Source organism: Dama dama, chromosome 30, assembly GCF_033118175.1.
Source record: "Dama dama isolate Ldn47 chromosome 30, ASM3311817v1, whole genome shotgun sequence".
NCBI lineage: Eukaryota > Metazoa > Chordata > Mammalia > Artiodactyla > Cervidae > Dama > Dama dama.
In genome coordinates, this window is record NC_083710.1 from 74177028 (window position 1) to 74204270 (window position 27243).

Sequence of the window (27243 nt, forward strand, 5' to 3'; positions counted from 1 at the left end):
GGAAGGATTCTCCCCTGGAGCCTCCAGGGAGAGCATGGCCCTGCCAACACCTGGATTTGGAATTTGTAGCCTCCAGAACACAGAGACAATAAACTTCTGCTGTTTTAAGTCACCCAGCTTGCAGTGCTGTGATACGGCAGCTGTAGAAGCTGATACTCTAGCCTGAGCCCACGCTTCTGTCCTCTTAGCTTTACTAAGACTCCTGACTGCTTCTGCTGTCACCCCTCCAGTGACCTCAGAGGAATCTCTTAGCTCCCACATCAGACCACATCCCTCCTCTGATCTGGACCATCCAAGACTTCCATCCCACTTCCAGGCTCACTGTCCACTGCTCAGGGACCAGCTCCCTCCATGTACCCCTGCTCACTCTCCTCAGACACACTGGTCTCCCTGCCATTCCTCCAACCTGCCAGGTCAGTTCCATCCTGAGGAGCCCCTGCTTCAGACCCCCTCCCCCAGGTGACTGTGTGGCCCCCACCTTCCTGTCACTCAGACCCCATGAGGCAGCAGCTCCTCAGAGAGGCCAGGATGTCACCTTCTCTGTCACATCCTCCCCATAAGAACAGGAGCCCCGTGAAGGCAGGGCCTTGTCCTCCTGCCGCACAGGCTCCCACGCATATCAGGCATGTAGAGACCTGGGCAGGGAGACCAGCAACTGGAGACACCAGCAGAGAGGACGTCTCTGACCCGGGTACTCAGATACCCAACCTCACTTCTGGTGTTAATGGAAGATGCTCTTTTGGCAAACTATGTGTGGCAATCACCTGGATACCAACAGATCTTAGAATCTCTAATTTCTAAATGATACACTTTGACTTAAGTCATGGAAGAGGAAAGTAAAAATTTCTAAATAAAACTGCATTACCCTTGAAAAATTTCATTAGAATAGTGATGATTCAATAACCCTGTGGTTGTACTTTTATACACTTTATATGGCTTAGAGTGTAATAGTGATATTTCTACAGGGCTTTAGGTTCATTCTCCAAGGCATAAACACCAGATCTGAGAAGAAGGGGATAAAAAACTGAGGGAGAAGAGGGCGTTTACCATGAACCAAAGGAGAGTGACCCGTGGGGAGGTCTGTCTTTCAACACACCTGGGTGCTTGCAATTCCATGGATTTCTAGAAATTACTTACATGTTTCAATATCAGAATCTGACTTGCATCTTTTAGGTACTGCAACTGATGAGTGACTAAGATTGTGATCTTCTCTTTCAAGAGCTGACAAATACACCTACAAATGTAAAAGGTACAGAATGCAAAAAGCACATTAATGGAATGCCTCAAACTGAAAACATTTTATTTATTTTTCATTTATTTTTATTAGTTGGAGGCTAACTACTTTACAATATTGTAGTGGTTTTTGCCATACATTGACATGAATCAGCTATGGATTTACATGTGTTCCCCATCCCGATCCCCCCTCCCGCCTCCCTCCCCATCCCATCCCTCTGGGTCTTCCCAGTTCACCAGCCCTGAGCACTTGTCTCATGCATCCAACCTGGGCTGGTGGTCTGTTTCACCCTTGATAGTATACTTGTTTCAATATTATTCTCTCAGAACATCCCACCCTCGCCCTCTCCCACAGAGTCCCAAAGTCTGTTCTGTACATCTGTGTCTATTTTTCTGTTTTGCATATTGGGTTATCATTACCATCTTTTTAAATTCCAAATATATGCGTTAGTATACTGTATTGGTCTTTATCTTTCCGGCTTACTTCACTCTGTATAATGGGCTCCAATTTCATCCATCTCATTAGAACTGATTCAAATGAATTCTTTTTAATGGCTGAGTAATATACCATTGTGCATATGTACCATAGCTTCCTTATCCATTCGTCTGCTGATGGGCATCTAGGTTGCTTCCATGTCCTGGCTATTATAAACAGTGCTGCCATGAACATTGGGGTGCACATGTCTCTTTCAGATCTAGATTCCTTGGTGTGTGTGCCCAGAAGTGGGATTGCTGGGTCATATGGCAGTTCTATTTCCAGTTTTTAAAGAAGTCTCCACACTGTTCTCCATAGTGGCTGTACTAGTTTGCATTCCAACCTACAGTGTAAAAGGGTTCCCTTTTCTCCACATCCTCTCCAGCATTTATTGCTTGTAGACTTTTGGATAGCAGCCATCCTGACTGGCGTGTAATGGTATCTCATTGTGGTTTTGATTTGCATTTCTCTGATAATGAGTGATGTTGAGCATCTTTTCATGTTTGTTAGCCATCTGTATGTCTTCTTTGGAGAAATGTCTGTTTAGATCTTTGGGCCATTTTTTGATTGGGTCATTTATTTTTCTGGAATTGAGCTACAGGAGCTGCTTCTATATTTTTTAGATTAATCTTTTGTCTGTTGCTTCATTCGCTATTATTTTCTCCCATTCTGAGGGCTGTCTTTTCACCTTGCTTATAGTTTCCTTTGTTGTGCAAAAGCTTTTAGGTTTAATTAAGTCCTATTTGTTTATTTTTGCTTTTATTTCCAATATTCTGGGAGGTGGGTCATAGAGGATCCTGCTGTGATTTATGTCAGAGAGTGTTTGCCTATGTTCTCCTCTAGGAGTTTTACATATATTTTTAAAACAGTGAGACAAAGACCACACAGCAGTGAAAGATCTTTAGTTTACATTCCAAATCAATACTAAAAATTAAATAAACATAAATCAATTAATTCAACTAGGTTCTTAAATTTATCAGAGGCATATTTGAATCTAGTGTTATAAAAAAATTCTTAAAACCAGTCTACTGAAGGAGGCAAAAGCAGCTAACTTATTTCCTCTAGAACTCAGTTTAACAATATTTACATGTTTCATAAAGGAAAACAACTGAGTAATACTGAGATTTCAAAACTTGACTAAACTAAAACACTATTTTATCATCTTCAGGAATGGTAGAAGAGGGATTCATGTCATTTAACAATGTGTACATTCTTAGACAGCTTTCTAGGTGATTATTTATAATTAATAATGCAAATATTCCCAACAAAAAATTAATAGATTCTTGGTAATCTTTGCCATAGCGCATTTGCTAGACACTTGTTCCCAAAGAACATTAGATAGAAAATGAATGCCAGAGTGGCCTCTATCAGTCACTACAACATTCCCAGTTCCATCCACGAAGCAAGTCTTCTTTCATTTGGAGTGAACACCTTCCAAATATGAAAGTAAAAGAACAGAATCCAAATGGCCTAAATCACAGTGGAAATCACCCAATGGCTAAGAGCACCCACCAGTTCTCTTAGTTAAGACACCCCTCACTGCTGCTGCTGCTAAGTCGCTTCAGCCATGAAGACTCTGTGTGACCCCATAGACAGCAGCCCACCAGGCTCCCCATCCCTGGGATTCTCCAGGCAAGAACACTGGAGTGGGTTGCCATTTCCTTCTCCAATGCATGGAAGTGAAAAGGGAAAGTGAAGTCGCTCAGTCGTGTCTGACTCCTAGTGACCCCATGGACAACAGCCTACCAGGCCCCTCTGTCCACGGGATTCTCCAGGCAAGAGTACTAGAGGAGGTTGCCAATGCCTTCTCTGACACCCCTCACTATTCAACCTTAAATTGTTTTCAGTAAAACAAACAAACAAACAACTACTCCAACATTTCATAGACCCCTAGGGACTCAGCTCCAGTGTCATCCCACAGGGTCCACAACCCCTCCAGGGAAGCAAGTGGGTGAGCCTGGGGCCCCGGTGACCACAGACAGGGCTCCAGGCAGGTACTCTGGGAGCCTGAGGCCCTGAGCAAGTCTCAGGAACCTGGGCCAGAGCTCAGCCTGTGAGTGAGTCAGATGGAGCATCTGGAGGCAGCAGGCTGCAGCTCAGTCCCTCTCACGAGCCTGATGACATCAGACAAGTGACTAAACCTGTTTCTTCATCTCAGAACGTCAATGACAACTCTTCCATGTGTTCTGAGAAATCAAACCACCAATCTACTAAGCAAACGTCCACTTTCTTTTCCACTCCTCCCTAACCACGAGTGGCCATGTGCTTTGGACTCGGGTCAGAAAACTCTTAAGGGGACACTCTGGACACTGAGTCTGTGATCAGAAACAAGACCCTGGGATGTAAATACATACACCATCCCTTCATTAGGTCCAAAGGGATTCATTTTTATGTTTTGACATGTGTTAGCTCAGCGTTCATACCTGTTTCTTGACTAACATCTTTTCAAACTTAGTACTAAAAACTTAGTACTAAATCAGAATTGTTTCTCCTTAATTCATAATTACCTGCCAATAATCCCTAAAGTTGGATGTTAATCAAATCTGATGGGATATTGTGTCCAAGATGAACCAACCCAAAAGTTTTAAGAGGTTTTCTTCCTAACATCCCATCACAGATGAGGTATTACAAATAATTACAATGAAGAGATCAGTTAATTGCTTTGAATTTTTCCTCAATGATGCTTTTATCTAAATCACTAGAAAAATACACTATTTTCCAAGTTTTTAAAGATTTCCAAGTCATGCTATAGAAATGACTGAGTCAGCAACCAATTGTATAACAGTTATTCCAATATAAAGGCTGTGTTAATCCTATAATCCCATATGTAATCCTATATAAGGGCTCTATTAAGAGGGGACACATCCCATGGTGAAGGTGATACAAGTAAGACAGAGTCCCCACCTCCATTCATTCAATCAGCAGAGGTTTGCTGAGGATCCACCCACAGGTCAGGATAGAAGACAATACTCTGCACCGTGTAGAGGACACACTGAACAACTATAGAAAATGCGCTATTCGGCTGTGACCTGTGTTCTGAAGGAAAAATAAGGGCAGCTGCTGCCTTAGATGTGGAGACATGGGAGTCCTGAGGCTGTTTGGGGAAACATCCTGGAAGAAGGCACAGCAGGTGCAGGGTTCCTGGAACAGAACATGCAGGATGGAGGCGCCTTCCTGCGGTCATACTTTATGGATGGCAGGTGGTGGTGGTTGTTTAGTGGCTAAGTCGTGTCCGGTTCTTGCAACCCCATGGACTGTAGCCTGTCAGGCTCCTCTGTCCATGAGGTTTTCCAGGCAAGAATCCTGGAGTGGGTTGCCATTCCTTCTCCAGGGGATCTTCCCAACCCAGGAGTCGAACCTGGGTCACCTGCATTGCAGGCAGATTCTTTCCCAACTGAGCTACAATGGGTGGCAGAGGGACTCATAAATTGTTAAGTGTACCCACTGAGGGCTGTGGGAAGACAGAGGGCACGGGCGCCCCCTGAAGGAGTAGGTGGGAATGGAAGGTCCCGTCTTCCACCTTCCTTCTGTGTCCTGGCACACTGCTCCCTGGCTCTGGGACAGAGGGACCGTGTGTACAGACAGACCCGGGTATGAAAGGATCCCCACAGAGCCAGCACAGCTGGATGCCGAGTGGGTGTGGGGATGAACTGGAAAGGCTGATGGGAGCAGACAGCAAGGAAGCCTGTTTGTTTGAGTACCTGGAGCTGCTTTGTGAATGTGGTGGTGGCAGGGTGGTGGTGGTTGGTGGGCGGGGGAGGTGTGTCCGTGAAGGGCTGGAGCACGTGTGTAGACAGCAGCGTGGGAGTCTGATCAGGACAGACCCCGAGACCTGATGACGCAGGAGGCAGCGGTCTAGTGATGTGGGGCTGAACCAGGATGGGATCCATGCCTGGACACAGGTGAGACTGCATCAGTTCACGTAAGGCCCTCACCTTCTGTAGCTGGTAGAATCCACTGTGTTCACAGCATAAAGCTGTCAAAGTCATGAACCTAAATGATCTTCGATATAAATTCATGACTGAAGGAAACTGTTAAGGGCAGGCAGAAGTGTGAGTCATTCATTTATAATACAAAACCCTCCCCATGACTAAGCTTCCACAAGACCACCATATCTCACAGCATATTGTTCCATCCGATTCTCTAACTTGAGAACACTCTCCAGTTGCTGCTGAGTGGTTTCCTAAATGGCTTTCATGCTCTCTGCTTTAAGTTTCCCTAGAGAATGTGGTTCTGATTACAAACAACAGTCTTAACCTTCCTTCTATCAAGTATATATCCAAAGCCGTATACTCAAAATGTTTGAGACGATTTTATAAATATCTCCAGTGTTTGAAAAAGAACTCAGGAGAACTTCTGCAATCAGTACACTGTACTTGGCACCAAAATGCCTTGCTCTCCCTTCCCTGTGACAGGGATGCAATGACCAGCAGAATCTGTTCCTGCCCTGATGGAGAACTTGTAACACACATTTGTGAGCTCAGGGTGGGGTGCTGGGAACAAGGAGGCTGAGATATTCATGATGCCAGGAGGGTGGAGGTGGGGAATCCCTGTCACAGCACTAGCTAGGGAAAATTCATCAAGCCATGAACAGGCGAGGCTGGGAAAGGGGGGTCAGATCAGAGAGCTGGAGGCCATGCCATGTGTCATCTGCCCTGTTCTCTCACTTACTGTCAGCACTGTTCAGCACTTACTATCCTGTAGTAAAACACTCTAAACCCTGACTCTGCTGAGCTTTCCCTCAGACGTCTGTCTTAATAAGCTCCACGTAGAGACAGGCTCCTCAGAAGCAGGAATGAGAGCTGGGCATCCTGGCCTCCCTTATTCTGCCCAGTGTGTGTCCTTCCCCTCTGCTGGTCACTGTCCTCCTTGTAAACTAAGAGGTTTTGTGCAGTAAGGCATTGATCTCAGTGCACACAGCAGGGTGTTTATAAGTGCAGCTGAAGGCTCGTTGGCTTTAACAAAGTGAACAACAGCAAGCGACATGACCCTGGGGCTGATGTGAAGGCTGTTTTAGGAAAAAAACAAGTTTGCAAGGCTTTCAAAAAGGCCAGTCTAGACTCCATAAGAGGCCTCAGTCAGTGTGTGTTAGGACACATTATACACAGGAAAGAATCAGAGTTGTTCTACTTTAGTCACTGTATAGCCAAGCAGGAGTCACTGACAAGTTCTACATTTTAGAAACAGGAATGAGAGTCAAGATTTAAGCCAGATTATAGGTGATACTACATTGTAGATCTAAGTATTAATTCTAGTAAGCATCCATGAAATAACATAAAATGATTGAAATCATACTCAGATGTATAATACATGATTCTCAAATTCTATTTTCAAAGTGATAGAATAACAAGCATAAACCAACAGGGTCTTTCCATGGAAGCCCTATGTCAGTACTGAAAACTTTGCCTCTAACGTGCCTTAAGCAAATGACGGAGGGAAAAAACTGGCAGCCAAGTACCAGGTTATAGAGTCTTACTCTCTGATTTGAAAACCCTATATCATCTTTCTTATTCCTTGGGTCTGGATCCACCCAGAGTGTCTGGTTATCAACTGCACGTAGCAGAAAGGAAACTGCCATCTATTTGTCACTCCAAAATCACTGCAGATGGTGACTGCAGCATGAAATTAAAAGATGCTTACTCCTTGGAAGGAAAGTTATGACCAACCTAGATAGCATATTAAAAAGCAGAGACATTACTTTGCCAACAAAGGTCCATCTGGTCAAGGCTATGGTTTTTCCAGTGGTCATGTATGGATGTGAGAGTTGGACAGTGAAGAAAGCTGAGCGCCAAAAAATGATGCTTTTGAACTATGGTGTTGGAGAAGACTCTTGAGAGTCCCTTGGACTGCAAGGAGATCCAGCCAGTCCATCCTAAAGGAGATCAGTCCTGGGTGTTCATTGCAAGGACTGATGCTGAATCTAAAACTCCAATACTTTGGCCACCTCATGCAAAGAGTTGACTCATTGGAAAAGACCCTGATGCTGGGAGGGATTGGGGGCAGGAGGAGAAGGGGATGACAGAGGATGTGAGGGCTGGATGGCATCACCGACTCAATGGGCATGAGTCTGAGTAAACTCCCGGAGTTTGTGATGGACAGGGAGGCCTGGCATGCTGTGATTCATGGGGTTGCAAGGAGTCAGACATGAGTGAGCAACTGAACTGAACTGAACTGAAAGCATGGACCCCACTGGGCCCACACAGTGGAAGCACCTGCTATATGTTCCTGTCCTGACTTCATCATGATGCAAGATTTCTCTATGATGGATCTTCTGTGGAGGGAAGGGAGGGGAGGGAGGAACACCAGGGCAGAGGGAGCTGAGTCTCCTGGAGCACAAAGACCTTCCTGAGCGCTCTTCCCTCATCTCTACAGGGCTCTTGGAAAGAAGAAACGATAGAAAACAGGAGCAAACTCACTTTTTGAACAAGTGACTGCTGACTATTGCATCCACTGCGCTCAGCGGATCGTCCAGGAGGTAGATGTCTGCATCCTGATACACGGCTCTAGAAGACGTAGAGAGACGTCAGGAGAGGACACTACACACTCCCTGGGTCTCATCTCTGAATCATGATGGTGTCCAACAACTTCATGTTCCTTCTACAAGCCCAGGGAAAGGACCAGGTCCCTGCTTCACACAGGCCCACCTGGTGAGCGAGGTCTGTGCGCTCCCGTCCACTAGGAGCCATGGAGGAGGAGGGGCAGGATGGCAAATGAAACCCCATTTACCTGGCAAGGCTGACCCGGGCTTTCTGTCCTTCACTCAGAGGGGTTCCTCTGTCTCCTATCTCAGTTAGATCTCCTTCCTCCAAAAACTGTAAATCCTATACAAATAGAAAAGGGGGAAAAGAAAAAGATATAAATTGTGTTCTACTAACATCTTACACTTTTATCATTAGTTCTTAATACAAGTATTTGATTAATGTGCATATATGCTCAGCTGCTAAGTCGTATTCAACTCTCTGTAATCTCATGGATTAGGGCTTGTCAGGTTCCTCTGTCCCTGGGATTCTCCAGGCAACAACACTGGAGTGGTTTGCTATTTCCTCCTCCAGGAGACCTTCCTGACCCAGGGATCGAATCCGTGTCTCCTGCGTCTCCTGCACTGGCAGGTGGATTCTTTACCACCGAGCCACCTGGGAAGCTAGAGCAGTGGGTATAAGTCAGAGGAACTAAACTGTGATGTTACATTTAAAACAAAAAAACAAAAAACAAAAAAACTCTCAGTGTTTTTTTGTTTTCATCCTGTAGTTTTGCACAGCAGCTATGCATTTGACCATTTTAACAGACATTTACTAAGGACCTACTGTATGACAGGCATTGCTCTGGGCACAATGAACTCAGTCATGAAGAAACAAAGCTCCTAGGGTTTCTTTCCATGATGGGAGATGGATGATACGGAAAATTAACTTGAGCACAAGGACTGAGGACAGGAAGGAAAAGGAAGCCGGCTCAGGGGGATGGAGACTGAAGGAGGGAAATGAGTCCATACTGGGGTGGGAGGGCTCTGCTCAGACTAGGGTGAGCAGATCTGGGGTGGGTAGGGGCTCAGGCAGACCTCTCCACACAGAGGGAGGGGCAGGTGCAGGGGCCCCGGGGAGATGCCCAAGGGGTTCAGGACAAGGAGGCAGGAGAGCAGAGTGAGAATGAGGGGAGTGAGGGCGGAGACAGAGCAGGAGGAGCCTGGGGTCACTCCAGTAACAGGAGGAAGGGGAGGACAGACCTGTTAGAGGCTTTAAGGAATCGCTCCTGTGCTTTACAGAAAAAGACAGTAACTGGGGAAGGGTGAGGGTGAATACAAGTGAGGAGGCTACTGGTATAATCAGTGTGAGAGATGACAGTGGTCAGGACCAGAGTGAGAGCAGTGGGAATGGAGAGATGGGGTTACACTCCAGGCACATGTTGAAGGTGGAGTCCAAAAGACCTGCTGATGGGATGGGTGTGGCTGTAAGAGAAAAGGAGACTGTGGTGTTTGGGGTGAGGAAGGTGAAGGACAGGGTCTCCATTTTTTGAGTTGGGAAAGATGGTGGAGGCATGTTTAGGAGACTTCACTTGTGGACAAACTGAGATGACCTCTTGGTGATGTCACGGTGCAGCTGGACAGGCAGATGTGAAGGTCTGTGCTAGAGACACAGGTGTGAGAGCTGGTGGCCCAGGCTGGTGAAGGCACAGGAATTGTTTTTATCAAGGAATGAGTGTCTCTTAAAAAGACATTTTGCTGATCTCTGGTTCAGCTTCCCACTTTCAGAGAAGGGATAACTTTTGACCCAAGTCTCCACAGTGATACTTAAAGTGAGTGATAGACAAGGTCTGTACAAGAAATGGGAGCAGAAAGAGCAAGCTGGGCAGGAAAACCAAAAGGAAAGAAACAGTGTGCTCAAAGGACACCCAGCAGATCAGCTGGACTAAGTAGATGCCTGTCTGTGAAAGCAGGAAAAACAGGAAGATAAGAAGGAAATAAAGTTGTAACTTGAGCATCTGGGAATCAATCAAAAGTTATATTTGAATATTATTTAAGAAGCAAATAGACAAATCAGCCTATTTTCCCCCAGGGTACCATGGGGAAAAAAAAAAGAATAGATGACAAGAACATTCCCAAAATGATGAGATAATCAGGCTTAAGTAGTTGTTCAGTCACTCAGTTGTGTCTGACTCTCTGTGATCCCATGGCAGCACTCCAGGCTTCCTTGTCCTTTACCATCTCGTGGAGCTTGTTCAAACTCATGTCTACTGTGTCGGGGATGCCATCCAACCATCTCATCCTCTGTCATCCCCTTCTCCTCCTGCCTTCAATCTTTTTCAGCATCAGGGTCTTTTCTAATGAGTTGGTTCTTCCCATCAGGTGGTCAAAGTATTGGAGCTTCAGCATCAATCCTTCCAATTAATAATCAGGGTTGATTTCCTTTATGATTGACTGGTTTGATCTCCTTGCAGTCCAAGGGACTCTCAAGAGTCTTCTCCAACACCACAGTTCAAACGCATCTATTCTTCTGCGCTCAGCTTTCTTTATAGTCCAACTCTCATATCAATACATGACTACTAGAAAAACCATACCTTTGATTATATGGACCTTCGTAGGCAAAGTAATGGCTCTGACTTTCAATACGCTGTCTAGGTTTGTCATAACTTTTCTCCCAGGGAGCAAACGTTTTTAATTTCATGGATGCAGTCACCATCTGCAGTGATTTTGGAGCCCAAGAAAATAAAGTCTGTCACTGTTTCCAGGCTTTCCCAATCTATTGCCGTGAAGTAATGGAACTGGATGCCATGATCTTAATTTTTTGAATGTTGAGTTTTAAGTCAACTTTTTCACTCTCTTCTTTCATCTTCATCAAGAGGCTCTTTAGTTGCCCTTCACTTTCTGCTATAAGGGTGGTGTCATCTGCATATCTGAGGTTATTGATATTTCTCCCAGCAATCTTTATTCCAGCTTCTGCTTCATCCATCCTGGCATTTCACATGGTGTACTCTGCATATAAGTTAAATAAGCAGGGTGACAATATACAGCCTTGTACTCCTTTCCCAATTTGGAATCAGTCAGTTGTTCCATGTCCAGCTCTAAGTGTTGCTTCTTGACCTCCATACAGGTTACACAGGTGGCCAATAAGGTGGTCTGGTACTGCTATCTCTTTTAGGAATTTTCCGCCCTTTGTTGTGATCCACACAGTGAAAGGATTTATCATACCAATGAAGCAGAAGTAGATGCTTTTCTGGAATTCTCTTGCTTTTTCTATGATCCAACAGATGTTGGGAATTTGATCTGGTTCCTCTGCCTTAAACTTAAGTTACATGGTATTTTATTAGAAGTCTTAGGTTGCCTATAATTATCAATTGACATATTCTGTCACAGACGGAGTTTGTTTGGAGTTTTTATCTACTAAATCCCCCATGCCTCAACCTAGGATGCACAGCAGTACCTTTCTGCAGATCAAGTCCATACTTCTCTGTCTCTACTGCAGCAAATTTGGGGAGAAAGCAAGTAGCTCACTGGTGTCACTATGACAAACAAGTCCTTTGACCTCCCTAAGTCTCATTTTCCTCTTCTATAGAATGTGCTGCAGAAACCAAAGTCACTGAACTCAAGGATGCTGTGAGAATCTAAAGAAGTGTGTGAAAACACTTCCACAAATGAAAAAAGGACATGAGTTGATCAAAACTTGCTGCTGGTGACTGATCTCTATTTTCTCATCAAGCCAACAGTAGGACCCTGTTTACAGTGTGAATCATAACATACAAAGCACATGACCACCATGGAAGAAAGAGACTCCATCATTAATCCTCCCTGGCAACCACAAAGACACACACACACAGGTTCTCCACTCATTCAAATCTTAATGGAGGTGCATCTGATGAAAGGCAGCAAGCTCTCTGTTGTGATAATTTATAATTACCTCACATTATTTCTTTCTTGAGCTCAGAAATTAATACCATCTCTTGCTCTTGAAAAAATGAGCTTTATGTTAAGTTCTCAGCCTCATACACACACAGAATTACTTAGCCTCTCTTTCACTGTTGACAGTCCTTGCAAACTGTTCCACTTAGTTTTTGTGCTTTGATTTTATGTTGTTCAAATTTGTTTTCTTCTTAACATAGCACCACGTTGTAATATAGCAATCTTAACCATATTCTAGAAAAAGCACCCATGGCCCCTCTTTCCAGGACATAAGAAACTATCTCTGAGTCTGGTAGTAATACTTTGAATGTGTTGTTGACTCTGTAAATTATATTTGAACAAGCCACCAAGGGGAAAAGCATTTTGGAGGATATAAAGTAAAACCAAGTCAAGTTGATTTCTCAGGCAATGTGTCCTGATTAAAGGGGAAAAGCCTGAGTTGGGCATATATTATAGTTCCTTCCACTGACAGGAAAGTGTTCTTATTCGTATTTGTTACCTCTAAGTTAAGTAAATAAGTGTTAGTTGCTCAATTGTGTCCAATTCTGTGATCCCATGGACTATAGTCTACCAGGCTCCTCTGTCCATGGAATTCTCCAGGCAAGAATACTGGAGTGGGTTGCCATTTCCTTCTCCAGGGGATCTTTCCAACCCAGGGAGTGCACCCAGGTCTTCCTGCATTGCAGACAGATTCTTTACTGTCTGAGCCACCAGGGAAGCCCCAAAATTTAGCCAATTCTCACTGAACAGCAGACACAAAAACTAGAGGCAAACTAGGAAATGGCAATGCTGGTTTGATGCCATCCATCCAGAAGCACATCAAGGGCTCTTCAGTGATGGTGGAGACTCACAGTAGAGACACCTTGGAGCAGACTGCTGAAGTGGTTAATGTGGGCTGGACAGGTGGCCCTGGCAGAGGAGGGCTGGACTCGAGAGTCAAACAGCAGGAGCCCTGCTTCCTTCACAGCTTTTCTTCCATGTGGAATCACCCCTCCTCTCACAGCCTATAAATATCCCACCCATCTTTCCAGGCTCAGCCCAAACACACTCTCCCATGAAACCATCCTGGACTTGTCTCTCTTCCTGCTGAGTTCTGTTTACATCTCTCATCTCTCATGAAGGACCCATCTTATTCTGCTCCATCATTTGTACACATGCACATGGCTTCTCACAGCTCCTGGTGGGTAAGATCTCTGGACCAAACTCTGTTCTGGAACCTGATGCTGATTATCTCTAATCCTCATAGCAAGATGCACAGTAAGTACTGGCCCCATTTCACAGATGAGGAAACTGGGATTGTGAGGTCACATCACTGGTCTGAGGGTGGTCAGCTGTTAAACAGAAGAGCTGGAATCTGAATCAGCTCATGTCAGTTCAGAGCCTTCTGCTCTTTCACATCATGCTGCCCAGGTGGTGACTGAAGGTATGTTTGAAATGAAGACAACACTTAAATAACTCAAGACTTGAAGGCCTCTATACTTAGACATGTAAGTATCAATAAACTTACTATCCTATGATTGTCAAGGCCGTCTGAAAAGAAAATGCCCAAGTAAGTGATCTATGTGTAAAAATATTAAACTAGAATTTGTCAATTTGATACCTTTAAATAGGTTTACTCCTTGGAAGGAAAGTTATGACCAACCTAGATAGCATATTAAAAAGCAGAGACATTACTTTGCCAACAAAGGTCTGTCTAGTCAAGGCTATGCTTTTTCCAGTGGTTATGTATGGATGTAAGAGTTGGACTTGGAAGAAAGTTGAGTGCCAAAGAATTGATTCTTTTGAACTATGGTGTTGGAGAAGACTCTTTAGAGTCCCTTGGACTGCAAGGAGATCCAACCAGTCCATCCTAAAGGAGTCAGTCCTGGGTGTTCATTAGAAGGACTGATGCTGAAGTTGGAACTCCAATACTTTGGCCACCTCATGTGAAGAGTTGACTCACTGGAAAAGACCCTGATGCTGGGAGGGATTGGGGGCAGGAGGAGAAGGGGACGGCAGAGGATGAGATGGCTGGATGGCATCACTGACTCTGTGGACATGAGTTTGAGTAAACTTCAGGAGTTGGTGATGGACAGGGAGGCCTGGCGTGCTGCGATTCATGGGGTCGCAGAGTCAGACACGACTGAGCGACTGAACTGAACTGAACTGAAATATGTGTTCACTAAATATTTCAAAAGCCTTAAAGATAACATGGAGACAAATGTTGCACACAATATTGCTTATATTTGGTAACAGAATATTATTATTGTTGATTTATACAATGTACTATGTGTAGAGCACCTATAGAAATACCAACTCAAACAATGGAAGTTAATAATCAGAGACCTCCTTTCTTACATGTCATATTTTATGGATGTAATTTTACCAGAAACTGACTGATCTTATAATTAAGAATTAATTTTTTTCAAAATCATTCTAATACTTACAGAGTGCTTGTTAAGTCCCTAGCAATCAGGTGCTTTAAAACCACGACCACATTTCATCTTCAAAACAACCTCACGAGGTTGATAGTCTTAATATCTCCATTTTACAGATGAAGTAACAGGCTTGTAAGGATCAATCAGTCAAAACCTCACACATGATCAACAGAGAAACTGGGATTCAATTCCTGAATCTTCTGACTCCTAGACCTTGGAGTTGATGTCGTCAGCCTGAATTGACGTTGCCAGTGTGATTACTTCATGTCTCCCTATTCTGTTACAGGAAAGTTTTCAGCTCAATGGACTTAAACAATTACTTTAATCTAATCTAGTATAATATATTTAGTTGTTTTTAACATATGTTATATAAAAAACGTTGGTTTTAGAAAGACAGTAATGACAATCTTACATGTAAGACAGCAAAGGAGACAGCTGTAAAGAACAGACTTTTGGACTCAGTGGGAGAAGGTGAAGGTGGGATGATTTGAGAGAATAGCACTGAAACATGTATATTAACATATGTAAAATAGATGGCCAGTGCAAGTTTGATGCATGAAACAGGTCACCCAAAGTCAGTACTCTGGGACAACCCAGAGGGATAGGGTGGGTAAGGAGGTGGGAGGTGGGTTCAGGATGGGGGGACATATGTACACCCGTGACCAATTCATGCTGATGTATGGCAAAAATCATCACAGTATTGTAATTATCCTACAATTAAAATAAATAAATTTTTAATAAATACTGCTTTTTCTTGGCTTTTCCTCCAGGATTTGGGGGAGGTGGAAGTAAGGAGAACAATAAGGAGAAATCTTGACTATATTTATATGGATGGATAGATGGATGGAGAGAAAAAGGTTAGAATAGCAACAATGGTCATCATTTACTGAAACCCTGGTTTGCTTACATTTCACAGGCATTTTCTGTAATCTTTAGAGTAACCCCACCCCTCCCCCATTTGATAAGAATGGAAACCGAGACAAATACTTGGAGTCACTACCCAGGACTGTTTCTCTCCAAAGGCCAAGCCTTTTCTACCAGACATGCCGTCTCTGTGTCTACGGCCAGACTAACTCCAGGACACCACTATTTCCTGTGCCTGCCTTATGTCCATCCACTGATACCTGGAATCCAAAAGGAGATAAGCAGATGCTCTCATAACTTACTAAGTGGTTTCCAGGTGTTATAAAGACCTTGCTAACCTCTTGTTAGTCAGAGTCATAGATGACATTTCAGAGCAGCAAGAATACCTCCTTGAAACCCTCTGACCCAATGTCCTCATTTTGCTGCAGAAATGTCAGAGGCATAGCAGGTAACAGGACATGTCCAGAATGACAGCAGAAAAGTGATGAACCTGGGGTCAGAACTCTCCTCTATGCTATTTCTCCATGCTGGGCCTCCCTTCCTGCCAAGGAGGGGATGGGCATGAGGGACCCAACTCCATGCCCCAACTATGCAGCAGAACATGAGAGCAGTCCATATTTATAGCCGTCACATCACGTACAGAGGAACTGCTGTGCATCCCAGTCCTCAGGGCCCCTTCCACCAAAGTCTGTGCTGCACACATGTCCCACGTGGGTGAACCCTGCCCACGTTAGTGGTCCAGTAACCCCACGAGGCTGCGGCAAAGCATTGGTCCCAAGGATCTGAACTTGAGCTACAAATGAAGAGATGAGGTGTCTCATCTGTCCAGGCCTCAGTTTTAATAACTATAAAATGAAGATGGGAATATTGAAGACACTCATAAAGAATAACTCATAAACCTTTTTACGTCTGTGCACGCACATGTGTGAAAGGCAGAAAAATAATTTGCACATGGACTCTGAATTAATGGAAGCTACTGTTCTCACTGTTCCATGTTTGCTTTCCCTTCTTACTTGGTATCTAGACTATTTAATAAAAATCTAGCTCATCCCTGCTAACTTGACATCATTTCTGCCAATGTACAGTCACCCATGAACAAGAGCCTGGAAGAAAGAAACGAGCCCATTAAACAAGCAATTCTGTTTGTCCACATCAGTGTAAAATGCTGCTCACCTGATGCACAGCTTCCCAGGTGGCGCTAGTGGTAAAGTACCCACCCGCCAATGCAGGAGACAGAGACTCGGGTTTGATTCCTGGGTTGGGAAGATCCATTGGGGAAGGAAATGGCAACCCACTCCAGTATTTTTGCCTGGAGAATCCCATGGACAGAGGAGTCTGGAGGGCTATAGTCCATAGTGCCGCAGAGCTGGACACGACTGAAGTGACTTAGCACACACACAAACACCTGATACAACCTATGATGTTCAAGCCATTGTTTGAGAATTAATATTTCCTCACAAAGCAGATTTGGAGCCTTCAACACCACACCTTTGAAAATCTGTCCCTGTCTGTTCCTCACAGTACAAAAGAGCAGTCAGATGTCCAGACTGCACTGAACAGACCCCAGGGGAGACTTTTAATGTTGTTATTCACTGATTTTTTACAACCTGAGAGAGTAACATTGTATTTAACATTATTTTCCCTTTTTCCTTTATTTTTACCAAATTGTACTCTTCTATTGCTTAAGTTTAGTTATCATTTATTCACTAATCTTATTTAATTCCCAGCATAAATTTCAACCTTTCATCTTACCATTCTCTGTGAAACTCAATGCCATTTCTGAAAACAATCTCCCTCAGTGAAATTAAGCAGTATTAAAAAGAAATTTTAGAACATTCTGTTTTCTTTAAATAATCAATTATGAGTCAAAAGTGAAGTGGAGAAAGAAACTCACAGACTGAAAGGGATCAAGGAGGCATCAGCCAAGTGCAGGGGACAGACCTTATGTGGGTTCCAACAGTGGTGAAGATTTCTCAGTGAGATGATCAACAGCATGTAAATACAGACTTACAGGTGGATGATATTCAGGAATTTAAGGTATTTTTCACGTGCAATAAATGATTTTTTTCCCCAAAGCTTTCCTATCTTTTAGAGAAAAATAATGAAATGTTTACAGATGAACTAATTTGAGGTCTAGGATCTGCTCCATAATACTCTGAGGTGAGGGTGGGGCTGGCAGAGAGCAGGGGTAGGGATGCAGCAAGACTGGCCACCAGCTGATTCTGGTGAAGCTGGGGGTGGGTACATGAAGGTTCATTATACCATGCTCTCTATTTTTGTAAATATTTGTAACTTTCCATTAAAAAAAAGTTGAAAGTGAATGAAAACTTCACAGAATCGCCCTTTCAGATAATGTATTCTGTGTGTTATTAACCTACAAGAATTAAAACGATAGCATATGTACGCCTGCTTATTTATCCAGAAGACTAACTTAAATATTAAACAAACTTCAAAAACCCATTTTTTAAAAAGAACTTTTAACCAATCTTGTAGTTTAAACCAGTATCATTATTTGAAATTCAAGTATATGCAACTTAGAAGTCATTGCTCACCTCTTCCAAAGCACAAGCCTTTATTACTTTTTCATACAGTTCCTTTTCATATTTCTTCCCAAATAAAATGTTACTCCTCACAGTTCCTGGAAACACCCAGGGCTGCTGAGAAACATATGCGATCCTCCCGTGCACGCTGACCTTCCCCTGGCTCGGGGGCAGCTCCCCCAGCACAGCACATAACAGTGACGACTGAAACAGACGGGAACACACACAAGTGAACAGGGTGCACTCAGGACAGAACACTCCCGGCAGCACAGCCGACCCCACCCTGGTGCTTGATACATGATAGAACCCTTTCCTTCAACAGGATAAAGTACAGCCTACTCAATTGAGACCAAAAAAAAAAAAAGAAAGAAAGAAACTAACACTAATGGTCAATGAAAAGGACTGATACGGAATATATTAATAGTACAAACAATCTACTTGGCCTGAAAGTGAAAGTGAAGTCACTCAGTCGTGTCGGACTCTTTGCAACCACATGAGCTGTAGCCTACCAGGATCCTCCATCCATGGAATTTTCCAGGCAAGAGTACTGGAGTGGGTTGCCATTTCCTTTTCCAGGGGATCTTCCCGACCCAGGGATCGAACCCAGGTCTCCCTCCTTGTAGGCAGATGCTTTGCTGACTAGCCACCAGGAAAGTCCTTGAGTATCCCCCCAAATGAAATTCTACTCAGCAAAGAATAATTAAGAATGCTTTACATCCTTCTCTAACAAAGCTCAGCAGGATGTGTATTTTATGTATCTGATGTTAAGTGCAATTATTCATGCATCTGGTATCCTTTACTTGACAAACACTTGTTATTAAAAAGCTATGTGTGAAGAACATAGCCAAAGATGGTTAACTGAAAGAACTCTAAAGTGAGTTGTGTCTGCCGAGCAAAAGCCCTTCATAGAGGAAATCAGCACCCTTTCATGTACACATCTCACATTTTAAAAAATAATTTATTTATTTTTAGTTCTTTTAGTTTTTTCATTTATTTCTTACAATGTTGTGTTGGTTTCTGCCATACCACATTTCTAATTCTTTTATTTATTTTTGCTTGCACTGGGTCTTCATTGCAGTGCATGGATTTTCTTACTGAGGAGCACAGGCTCTAGTGGCAGGCCTCAGCATCTGTGGCCCATGGGCTCAGTCGTTGCAGCTCCCAGGCTCTAGAGCAGAGGCCCCACAGCTGTGGTGCACGGGCTTAGTTGTTCCACAACTGGGAAGTGAGAACTTCCCAGACTAAGGATCAAACCTGGATCTCCTGCATTAGCAGGTGGATTCTTTTACCACTGAGCCACCAGGGAAACCCACATCCCACATTAGATTTCTGTATTTTATTGTTTCTGACCAAGTGCATGTGCACCTTTCCTTTCAATCTTCAACATCACACAGATGTGGCGTGTATGTATCCAAACCATCAGAGTGCTCATGACACTGGGCTGAAATAATATATCTGCATATCTGTCTCACCCCAGAACCTGGTTGCCTCTGAAAAGCAGAGAGTTAGGGTCTTGCTCACATCTGTACCTTTATCTCCAGCACGTGGCTGCACATTCACTACATGTGCACTGATGGGATCATGTCAAATCACAGGAGGAAATGCTCAAAGCTTCCGGAAAGAGCCTTTATGACCTCCAGACTTCCTGGAAGGGACACTAAGATGAAAAGAAGTCCTCATTGTCTCTTGTCTATCCTGAACAGCTGTCACATAAATAATTTTCTTCACTGAGATGTCCAAATTCCCCACAGGCAGTTCCTAACAGGGCAATGTGAAGCACCAAAAAGGAAAAGACAGTGGGGGGTTATTCTGATTTATTTAGCCATGAAACATTCTTGTAAAATGAATGTCTCATGGAACACACCTAGAGAGATGCTGTTCTGGATACACTCAGTGCAAACTGAGTCACACACAGATCTGGGCTCAATTCTGATAATTTAACAAGGGCTGTGGTGTTGCATCACCATAACTTACCTTTCCTGCTCCCACATGTCCGACCACAGCTAACAGTTCACCAGGTCTGACAGTAAAGGAAAGTCCTTGTAGGGCTGGGGTCTCTGATGCCTATAAATTAAAGTTTTTAATTTAATTTAACTTACCCATTTTAATAAAGTAACACAAGTTTTTTTAGAAAGTGGAAAATATAATAATAATCAACATAATTAATATGCAAAATATAACCCACATTTTTCTGTTTCCTATTTTAAGATACTGTGTCCTAGAGGCCTCTTCATCAAATCTTATCTCTTTGGGGATTGGAGGCAGCTTTAGCTGACTTTAGGGAAGTTCCTTCTTTTACTAGATTCCCATATGGACAGAAGAATGTTCCAACTACTGCACAACTGAGCTCATTTCACACGCTAGCAAAGTAATGCTCAAAATTCTTCAAGCTAGTCTTCAGCAGTACGTGAACTGAGAAATTCCAGAGGTACAACCTGGAATTAGAAAAGGCAGAAGAACCAGAGAGCAAATTGCTGATACCTGTTAGATCACAGAAAAGCAAGGTAATTCCTGAAAAATATCTACTTCTGCTTCATTGACTAAGCATTTGACAGTGTGGATCACAACAAACTGTAGAAAATTCTTAAAAAGATGGGAATACCAGACCACATTACCTGTCACCTGATAAATCTGTATGCAGGTCAAGAAGCAATAGCTAGAACCAGACATGCAACAACCTACTGGTTAAAAATCAGTAAAGAAGTACATCAATGCTGTATATGGCCGTCCTGCTTGTTTAACTTTTAGGCAGACCAAGTGATGCAAAATGCCAAGCTAGATGAATCACAAAATGGAATCTAGAATTCTGACAGAATATCAACAATCTCAAACATGCAGATGATGGCAGAGAGTAAAGAGGAACTAAAGAGCCTCTTGATGAAGGTGAAAGAGGAGAGTGAAAAAGAGTGAATGTTGGCTTAAAACTCAGCATTCGAAAATCTAAGATCATGGCATCTGGTCCCATCACTTCATGGAAAATAGAAAGGGAGAAAGTGGAAACTGTGGCAGGTTTTATTATAAAGTCACTACAGACAGTGACTGCAGCCATGAAATTCAAAGATGCTTGCTCCTTGTAAGAATAGCTATTGCAAACCTAGACTGTGTATTAAAAAGTAGACATTACTTTGCCAATAAAGGTCTGTATAGTCAAAGCTAAGGTTTTTCCAGTAGTTATGTATGGATGTGAGAGTTGGACCATAAAGAAGGCTGAGCATCAAAAAATTGATGTTTTTGAACTGTAGTGTTAGAGAAGACTCTTGAGAGTCCCTTGGACAGCAAGGAGATCAAATAAGTCAATCCTAAAGGAAATCAATCTTGCATATTCATTGGAAGGACTGATGCTGAAGCTGAAACTACAATACTTTGGCCACCTGATATGAGGAGCCAACTCATGGAAAAGACCCTGATGCTGGGAAAGATTGAAGGCAGGAGGAGAAGGGGACCACAGAGGATGAAATGGTTGGATGGCATAATCTACTCATCTGGGAGATTGGTGAAGGACAGGGAAGTCTGGCGTGCTAGTCTATGGAGTTGCAAAGATTTGGACATGACTGAGCGACTGAACAACAACAACAACAGAAACACTGGAGTGGGAGTCCATCCCATGGACAGAGGGGCCTGGTGGGCTACAGTCCACGGGCCCACAAAGACTCAGACACAACTGAAGCGACTGACACTTCACACTTCAGCTCAAAAGATTAGATCTGGGTTTTCAAGAAAAGATGTATTTGTGCTCTATATCTTTTGTTTAAGGTGATCCTATTATATAGCACAGGGAGTTATATTTAATACTCTGTAATAAAACATAATGAAAAATAAGCTAAAAATTAAAAGAAGAATTTATGTACTTTAAGTTGAACATGTGCTAATACACTGAAAGCTCTCTTGAAAATGAGAAAAACAGCAACATGTCAATTGCCTCAGGCTGATTTTATACTTAATCTCCATTCATTGCAAACCTTATTCCATTCATTGCAAACCTTATTCCTGATTCTGACAATTTTTATAACGTATTCTCAGTAAATGAGCAAGTCACATTTTACAGTATGTGTAAAATCTCAAAATTCTCCAATAAATCTATGTCACAGTTGTCTATTAGCAGTTACAGTTTTGGAATGGAAGATTTCTTACCTTTTCCCAAGAAGCTGTAAAAGCTTGCACGTCCACAATAGTTTTACCATCTGATGGCAGCAGAGGGTAGCACTGTGTTATCTCATCAAGTAACAGAAAGTTCTACATAAAAAGGCAAAGCGTAGATTGTTTATACTGCAAGAACAAAGGACAAACAAAACAATTGCTTCTCTTGAATTAGCAGTAAAAAGTTTTACACCTATCGTTTATACCGACCTATCATTTTACAACTGAATTTTATTAGGTCTTGGTTCACATGAGAAATATTAAATAGTAATATAGTATGTAATATATTATTTTTATAGTATATTTACATCTAAGTATATAATATAGTACAGCATATATATAATATAGCATATACATACATATACATAGTGTGTGTGCATGTGTGTGCGTGTGTGTGTGTGTGCATGTATAAAAAAGATAAATAAAGAGTTCCTGGCCATGGGGCTGTCTTTATTACCTTCTCAACAAGTATAATGTTTCCTCTCTAAAAAGAGAATATGGCTTTAAACTCCAGTACATTTAGAACCTGGACATTTTCACTGTTTTACTTTTCTGTTACCAACAATAAACAGGTGAGCTGGTAGGAAATTATTTCATAAATACTAACTGAATCCCACCATGTGCCAAGCACCATGCAATACTGCTAGAACACAGAGAGGAAGGGCCTTCCCAGGCCATCAGGAAGCAGGTGGCAGAGGACAGGCTGGGAACACAAGACCAATAACAGAGACTCTGAGTGCAAACCCTGTACACTCTGCTTTCCTCCTCGTGTGAGTCAATACCACATCACTGCTTGTCATAAATTATCACTGAAGTCATCATTCTAAAAAGAAAATTGTCTTAAGTTTCTATCTCTTAAAAAATAATCTCACAAGCATCTTTTCACAATCACTGCCTCTTCTTAGTCAATGCCCTCTCTCCTCCACAGCAGGAGTGGCCTCACCTCCCACTTCATGTTATCTTCTACACCACTTTTTAGCTGACTGATGCAAAGTAGCTGAAGAAAACAAAGTCTTATAAGCTGCTACAAAGCTGACAAACACATGCAAGAAAACTCCCTCTTGCCTTGCAAATGCTAGACATAATTCAATGAGAAAAGCTAGAGCAATAGAGAAACAGAACAAACAACTTAGACCACTCCCACTCCCCAAGGTCCCCAAAACTGTGAACACAGGGCAGAGACTGCTGGCTGTCCTTGAAATGTGCTCTCTTTCTTCTGAGGAAACAAACCCTGGATTTTACCTGCATGTGGCAGCCTGGAAGGAGGCCCTCTGTCTCTAGACACTTGAGCAGACATAAGCAGCCCCATGACTAAATCCAGGGCAGTGGGGAGTGACAGCAACCAGGACCTTCCTCCACCCCAAGGCCTGGGCCTTGGAGGCTGCCAGTGGGGTCAAGTCGCATGCAGTGAAGTAACATTAAGAAGAGAGAAAGAGTCTGAGTCCCAACACCAGAGGTTCACACTAGCCATGGGACTTGTTATGGGGAGAATTGTATCATCACAAAAAAGATACCTCCTGACCCCAGTTAGCTCAAAATGTGGCTTTATTTGGAAATTTTGTTGTTGTCAATATAATCAATTAAAGTGAAGTCACAGTGGAGTAGGGTGGGCCCTGAATCCAATATGACTGGCGTCCTCATGAGAAATGCAGAGACAGATAGACACGCAAAAAAACAGCTACCTGATGATGGAGACAGAGGCTGGGGTGATGGCTTTCAAGCCAAGGAATGCCAAGGCTTGCCTGCAACCACTCAGAGCTAGCAGAGGCAAGAAAGGATGCTCCTTTATCAGATTCAGAGGGATCCTGACCCTGCTGACACCTTGATTTCAGACTTCTAGCCTCTAGGACTGTGAAACAAAACATTCCTGTGGTTTTAAGCCACATGATTTATGGTATTTTTTATTAGCAGTCCCAGGAAACCCATTCAGAGCCTCACAAGGATTCTTGCATGAGAGAAAAACAAATGGACCCTGTAAGCAGCTTTAACCTGGGTAACTCTGGGACCCACAGGCAAACTGAATCCTTACCAACACGGGGGGTGCAACTGAAACAAGCATGTGAGGATGTGAGGATGTTTGAGAAAGAAAACAACACATAAATAGTAATTTACTGCCTTAAACATCTTGACACCCCATCTATCATGCCTCAGAGTCATAAATGTGATTGCAAACTTCTACTTAAAAAGAAAAATGGGTAAAAACTAAACGTGAAAACCATTCTGCAAGAAAAGAAAGACAGGATCCTTTCATTTCTGTCAAATATCAGCTGGTGGAAGATGCTATTCATTCATTCCTTCCTCCTCTCATCCAAGCCCACTGAGAACCTAACACTGGGCATGGTGAGTTCTACCGTCCCCAAGCCCATGTCCACCAGGAGGCAGGATGGATGGACGGTGGTCTGAGGACACGATCACGGGCTTTCAACCACTGCAACCTGAGTTCTTTCTCCACACCACCTCTCCCATCATCAGCCGGGTACCAGCTCTCACCTGTTGTGACACAATTCATCTCTCTCCCAATTCTCTTTTCTTCTTGAAACAACATAATTTCAGAATCTCACTCACTATTAGTTATTTCAATAATGCAACTTTTCTTTTGCTGGTTCCTTCCCTAGCCCTCCCCAACACCTCTGACCCTACCCCAAGACAACTCCCTCCTGATCTTCTTACAGCATCTCTGAGTGTCCACAAGCTTAACACCCCCAGTGACCCACCAGCACCTAAGTTCACACTCCTCAGGTGGTCTCTGCCTGGACACCCTGAGTACTGACCCCACCCACCCTTCTGGTCCATCTCAAATACCAACCATACTGAAACAAGCTCAGGATATCCTTAGCTGGCACTGCCCTCCCTACCTCTGAATCCCCTGAGGAATATTAAGTGACACAGAGGGGAGACACTACATCATTCATGCACCTTTACAGTCCCAACTCCAACTAAGACAAAGCCTTACACAGTTAGCCCATCAAGGGCATCAGCTACAGGAAGGAACAGACTGCACGGTTGTTCAAACCAGCCAACCACTGACTGCATGACTACAGCCTTACATAGTCTAAGCTGATACAGCAACAAGCAAAAGGTGATGAGACAGGCTGGGACCTGGGACCCTCTATGGGAGCACTTGCACCTGGACAAACGTCTCTTGAGCAACAAAACACAAAGAAAACATAAGGGACTAAACATACCTGCACACATGGAAAGGCACTTACGAACAGTAAGATACAAAAATACCACAAGCCAACTGCCATTTTTGAGCTGCTGGGAGTAAAGCAGGGAACTGTGTACGATCTTGGCACATGGCAGACTACTTAAGTCACCCCTGTGGCTCAAACACCAATCCACCCCAACCCTCGTCCCACTTAAGGAACCAGCCCACCCTTCTCAAAGAGTCAACAAGGCATCAGTTTCTTGTTTCCACACTTTGTGATGCAGCGTAAGCCTCAGTAAAGCCTTGCTTGAATTTCTCATCTGGCCTATTATCAACTTCTAGTGATTAAAAAGACCAAGGGCCCTGGAGAGTAATATATGTGTTATATATCTGGTGTAGACAGAATCAAATACAGTTTCAGCTTAAGCATGTAAAAAGACATCAATACTCCATGTGTATACATTCTAATAGAAATTCCTCACTTTCAAGCAAAAAAGAAAGAAAAGGAAAATTATGTCCTAAGTGAAGAATTAAATCTATTAAGCACTTGTCCACAAATAATAGTTCTGAAGGGGATAGATGTCACAGTCTTCCAAGGATTAAATGAGACCCCATTCAATACATGATCAGCTCATAAAGGTGCCAGAAACGCTGGCTGAATTTTTCTGCAAGACTCAGTCTGATGAAAAAGCTGAAATTAAATGGCCATTAGAGCCATGAAGTGCAGACCCAGAACAGGAAATGCAGGAAAGTATCAACGCCAGAACTGCAGCCAAAAAAACTGACTTGCTCATCACTGGTTATGGAAAACCTAAAGCTGCTTTCTGAACAATATAACCTCAGAGACATTTTACTAGATGTTTAAGTTATTTAAGACTTTCAGTGAGTGCTTTAAAGTTGAGATCTTTTGCAATCCTATTGGAGTCATCCAGTGTTAAGACCATGGGTCCCCCCTTCCTCACTTAGAGAAAAATAGAGACACTTCTTGGGCTTATGAGGTCATAGTAAATCATTCATTTTCAGAGAGCTGATTTAATCTTCATGTTAAACAGAAATACTTGAACATCTACTGTGTGCCAGGCCCTTGTCTACCCTGACTATTTAGGAACAGTTAGTTTTTTTTTTTAATTTAATTAATTAATTTAAAATTAATTGGAGGCCAATTACTTTACAATATTGTAGTGGTTTTTGCCATACATTGACATGAATCAGCCATGGGTGTACATGTGTCCCCCATCCTGAACCCCTCTCCCACCTCCCTCCCCATCACATCCCTGTGGGTCATCCCAGTGCACCAGCCTGAGCACCCTGTCTTATGCTTCAAACCTGGACTGGCGATTTGTTTCACATACGGTAATATACATGTTTTGATGCTATTATCTCAAATCATCCCACCCTCATCTTCTCCCACAGAGTCCCAAAGTCTGTTCTTTACATCTGTGTCTCTTTTGCTGTCCTGCATATAGAGTCATCATACCATCTTTCTAAATTCTATATATATATATATGTATTAATATACTGTATTGGTGTTTTTCTTTCTGACTTCTTTCACTCTGTACAATAGACTCCAGTTTCATCCACCTAATTAGAACTGATTTAAATGAATTATTTTTAATAGCTGAGTAATATGCCATTGTGTATATGCACCACAGCTTTCTTCTCCATTCGTCTGCCGATGGACATCTAGGTTGCTTCCATGTCCTGGCTATCGTAAACAGTGCTGTGATGAACACCGTGGTGCACGTGTCTCTTTTCAACTCTGGTTTCCTCAGTGTGTATGTCAAGCAGTGGGATTGCTGGGTCGTATGGCAGTTCTATTTCTAGTTTTTCAGAGAATCTCCATGCTGTTCTCCATAGTGGCTGTCAGTTAAGTTCAGTTCAGTCACTCAGTTGTATCCGACTCTTTGCGACCCCGTGAATCGCAGCACACCAGGCCTCCCTGTCCATCACCAACTCCCGGAGTTTACTCAAATTCATGCCCATCGAGTCGGTAATGCCATCCAGCCATCTCATCCTCTGCCGCCCCCTTCTCCTCCTGC

General features: G+C 43.1%; 1 protein-coding gene across 1 annotated transcript in view; it reads right to left on the minus strand.

Moving 5' to 3' along the window:
- The window catches only part of LOC133049149 (ATP-binding cassette sub-family C member 4-like), a 165387-nt gene that overhangs the window by 95204 nt on the left and 42940 nt on the right, over window positions 1-27243 (minus strand). Inside the window, 6 exon segments of the mRNA XM_061133058.1 lie at window positions 1138-1234; window positions 8125-8211; window positions 8435-8529; window positions 17932-18123; window positions 19894-19983; window positions 22051-22152. Of these exon segments, the coding sequence (XP_060989041.1) occupies window positions 1138-1234; window positions 8125-8211; window positions 8435-8529; window positions 17932-18123; window positions 19894-19983; window positions 22051-22152 (663 nt within the window).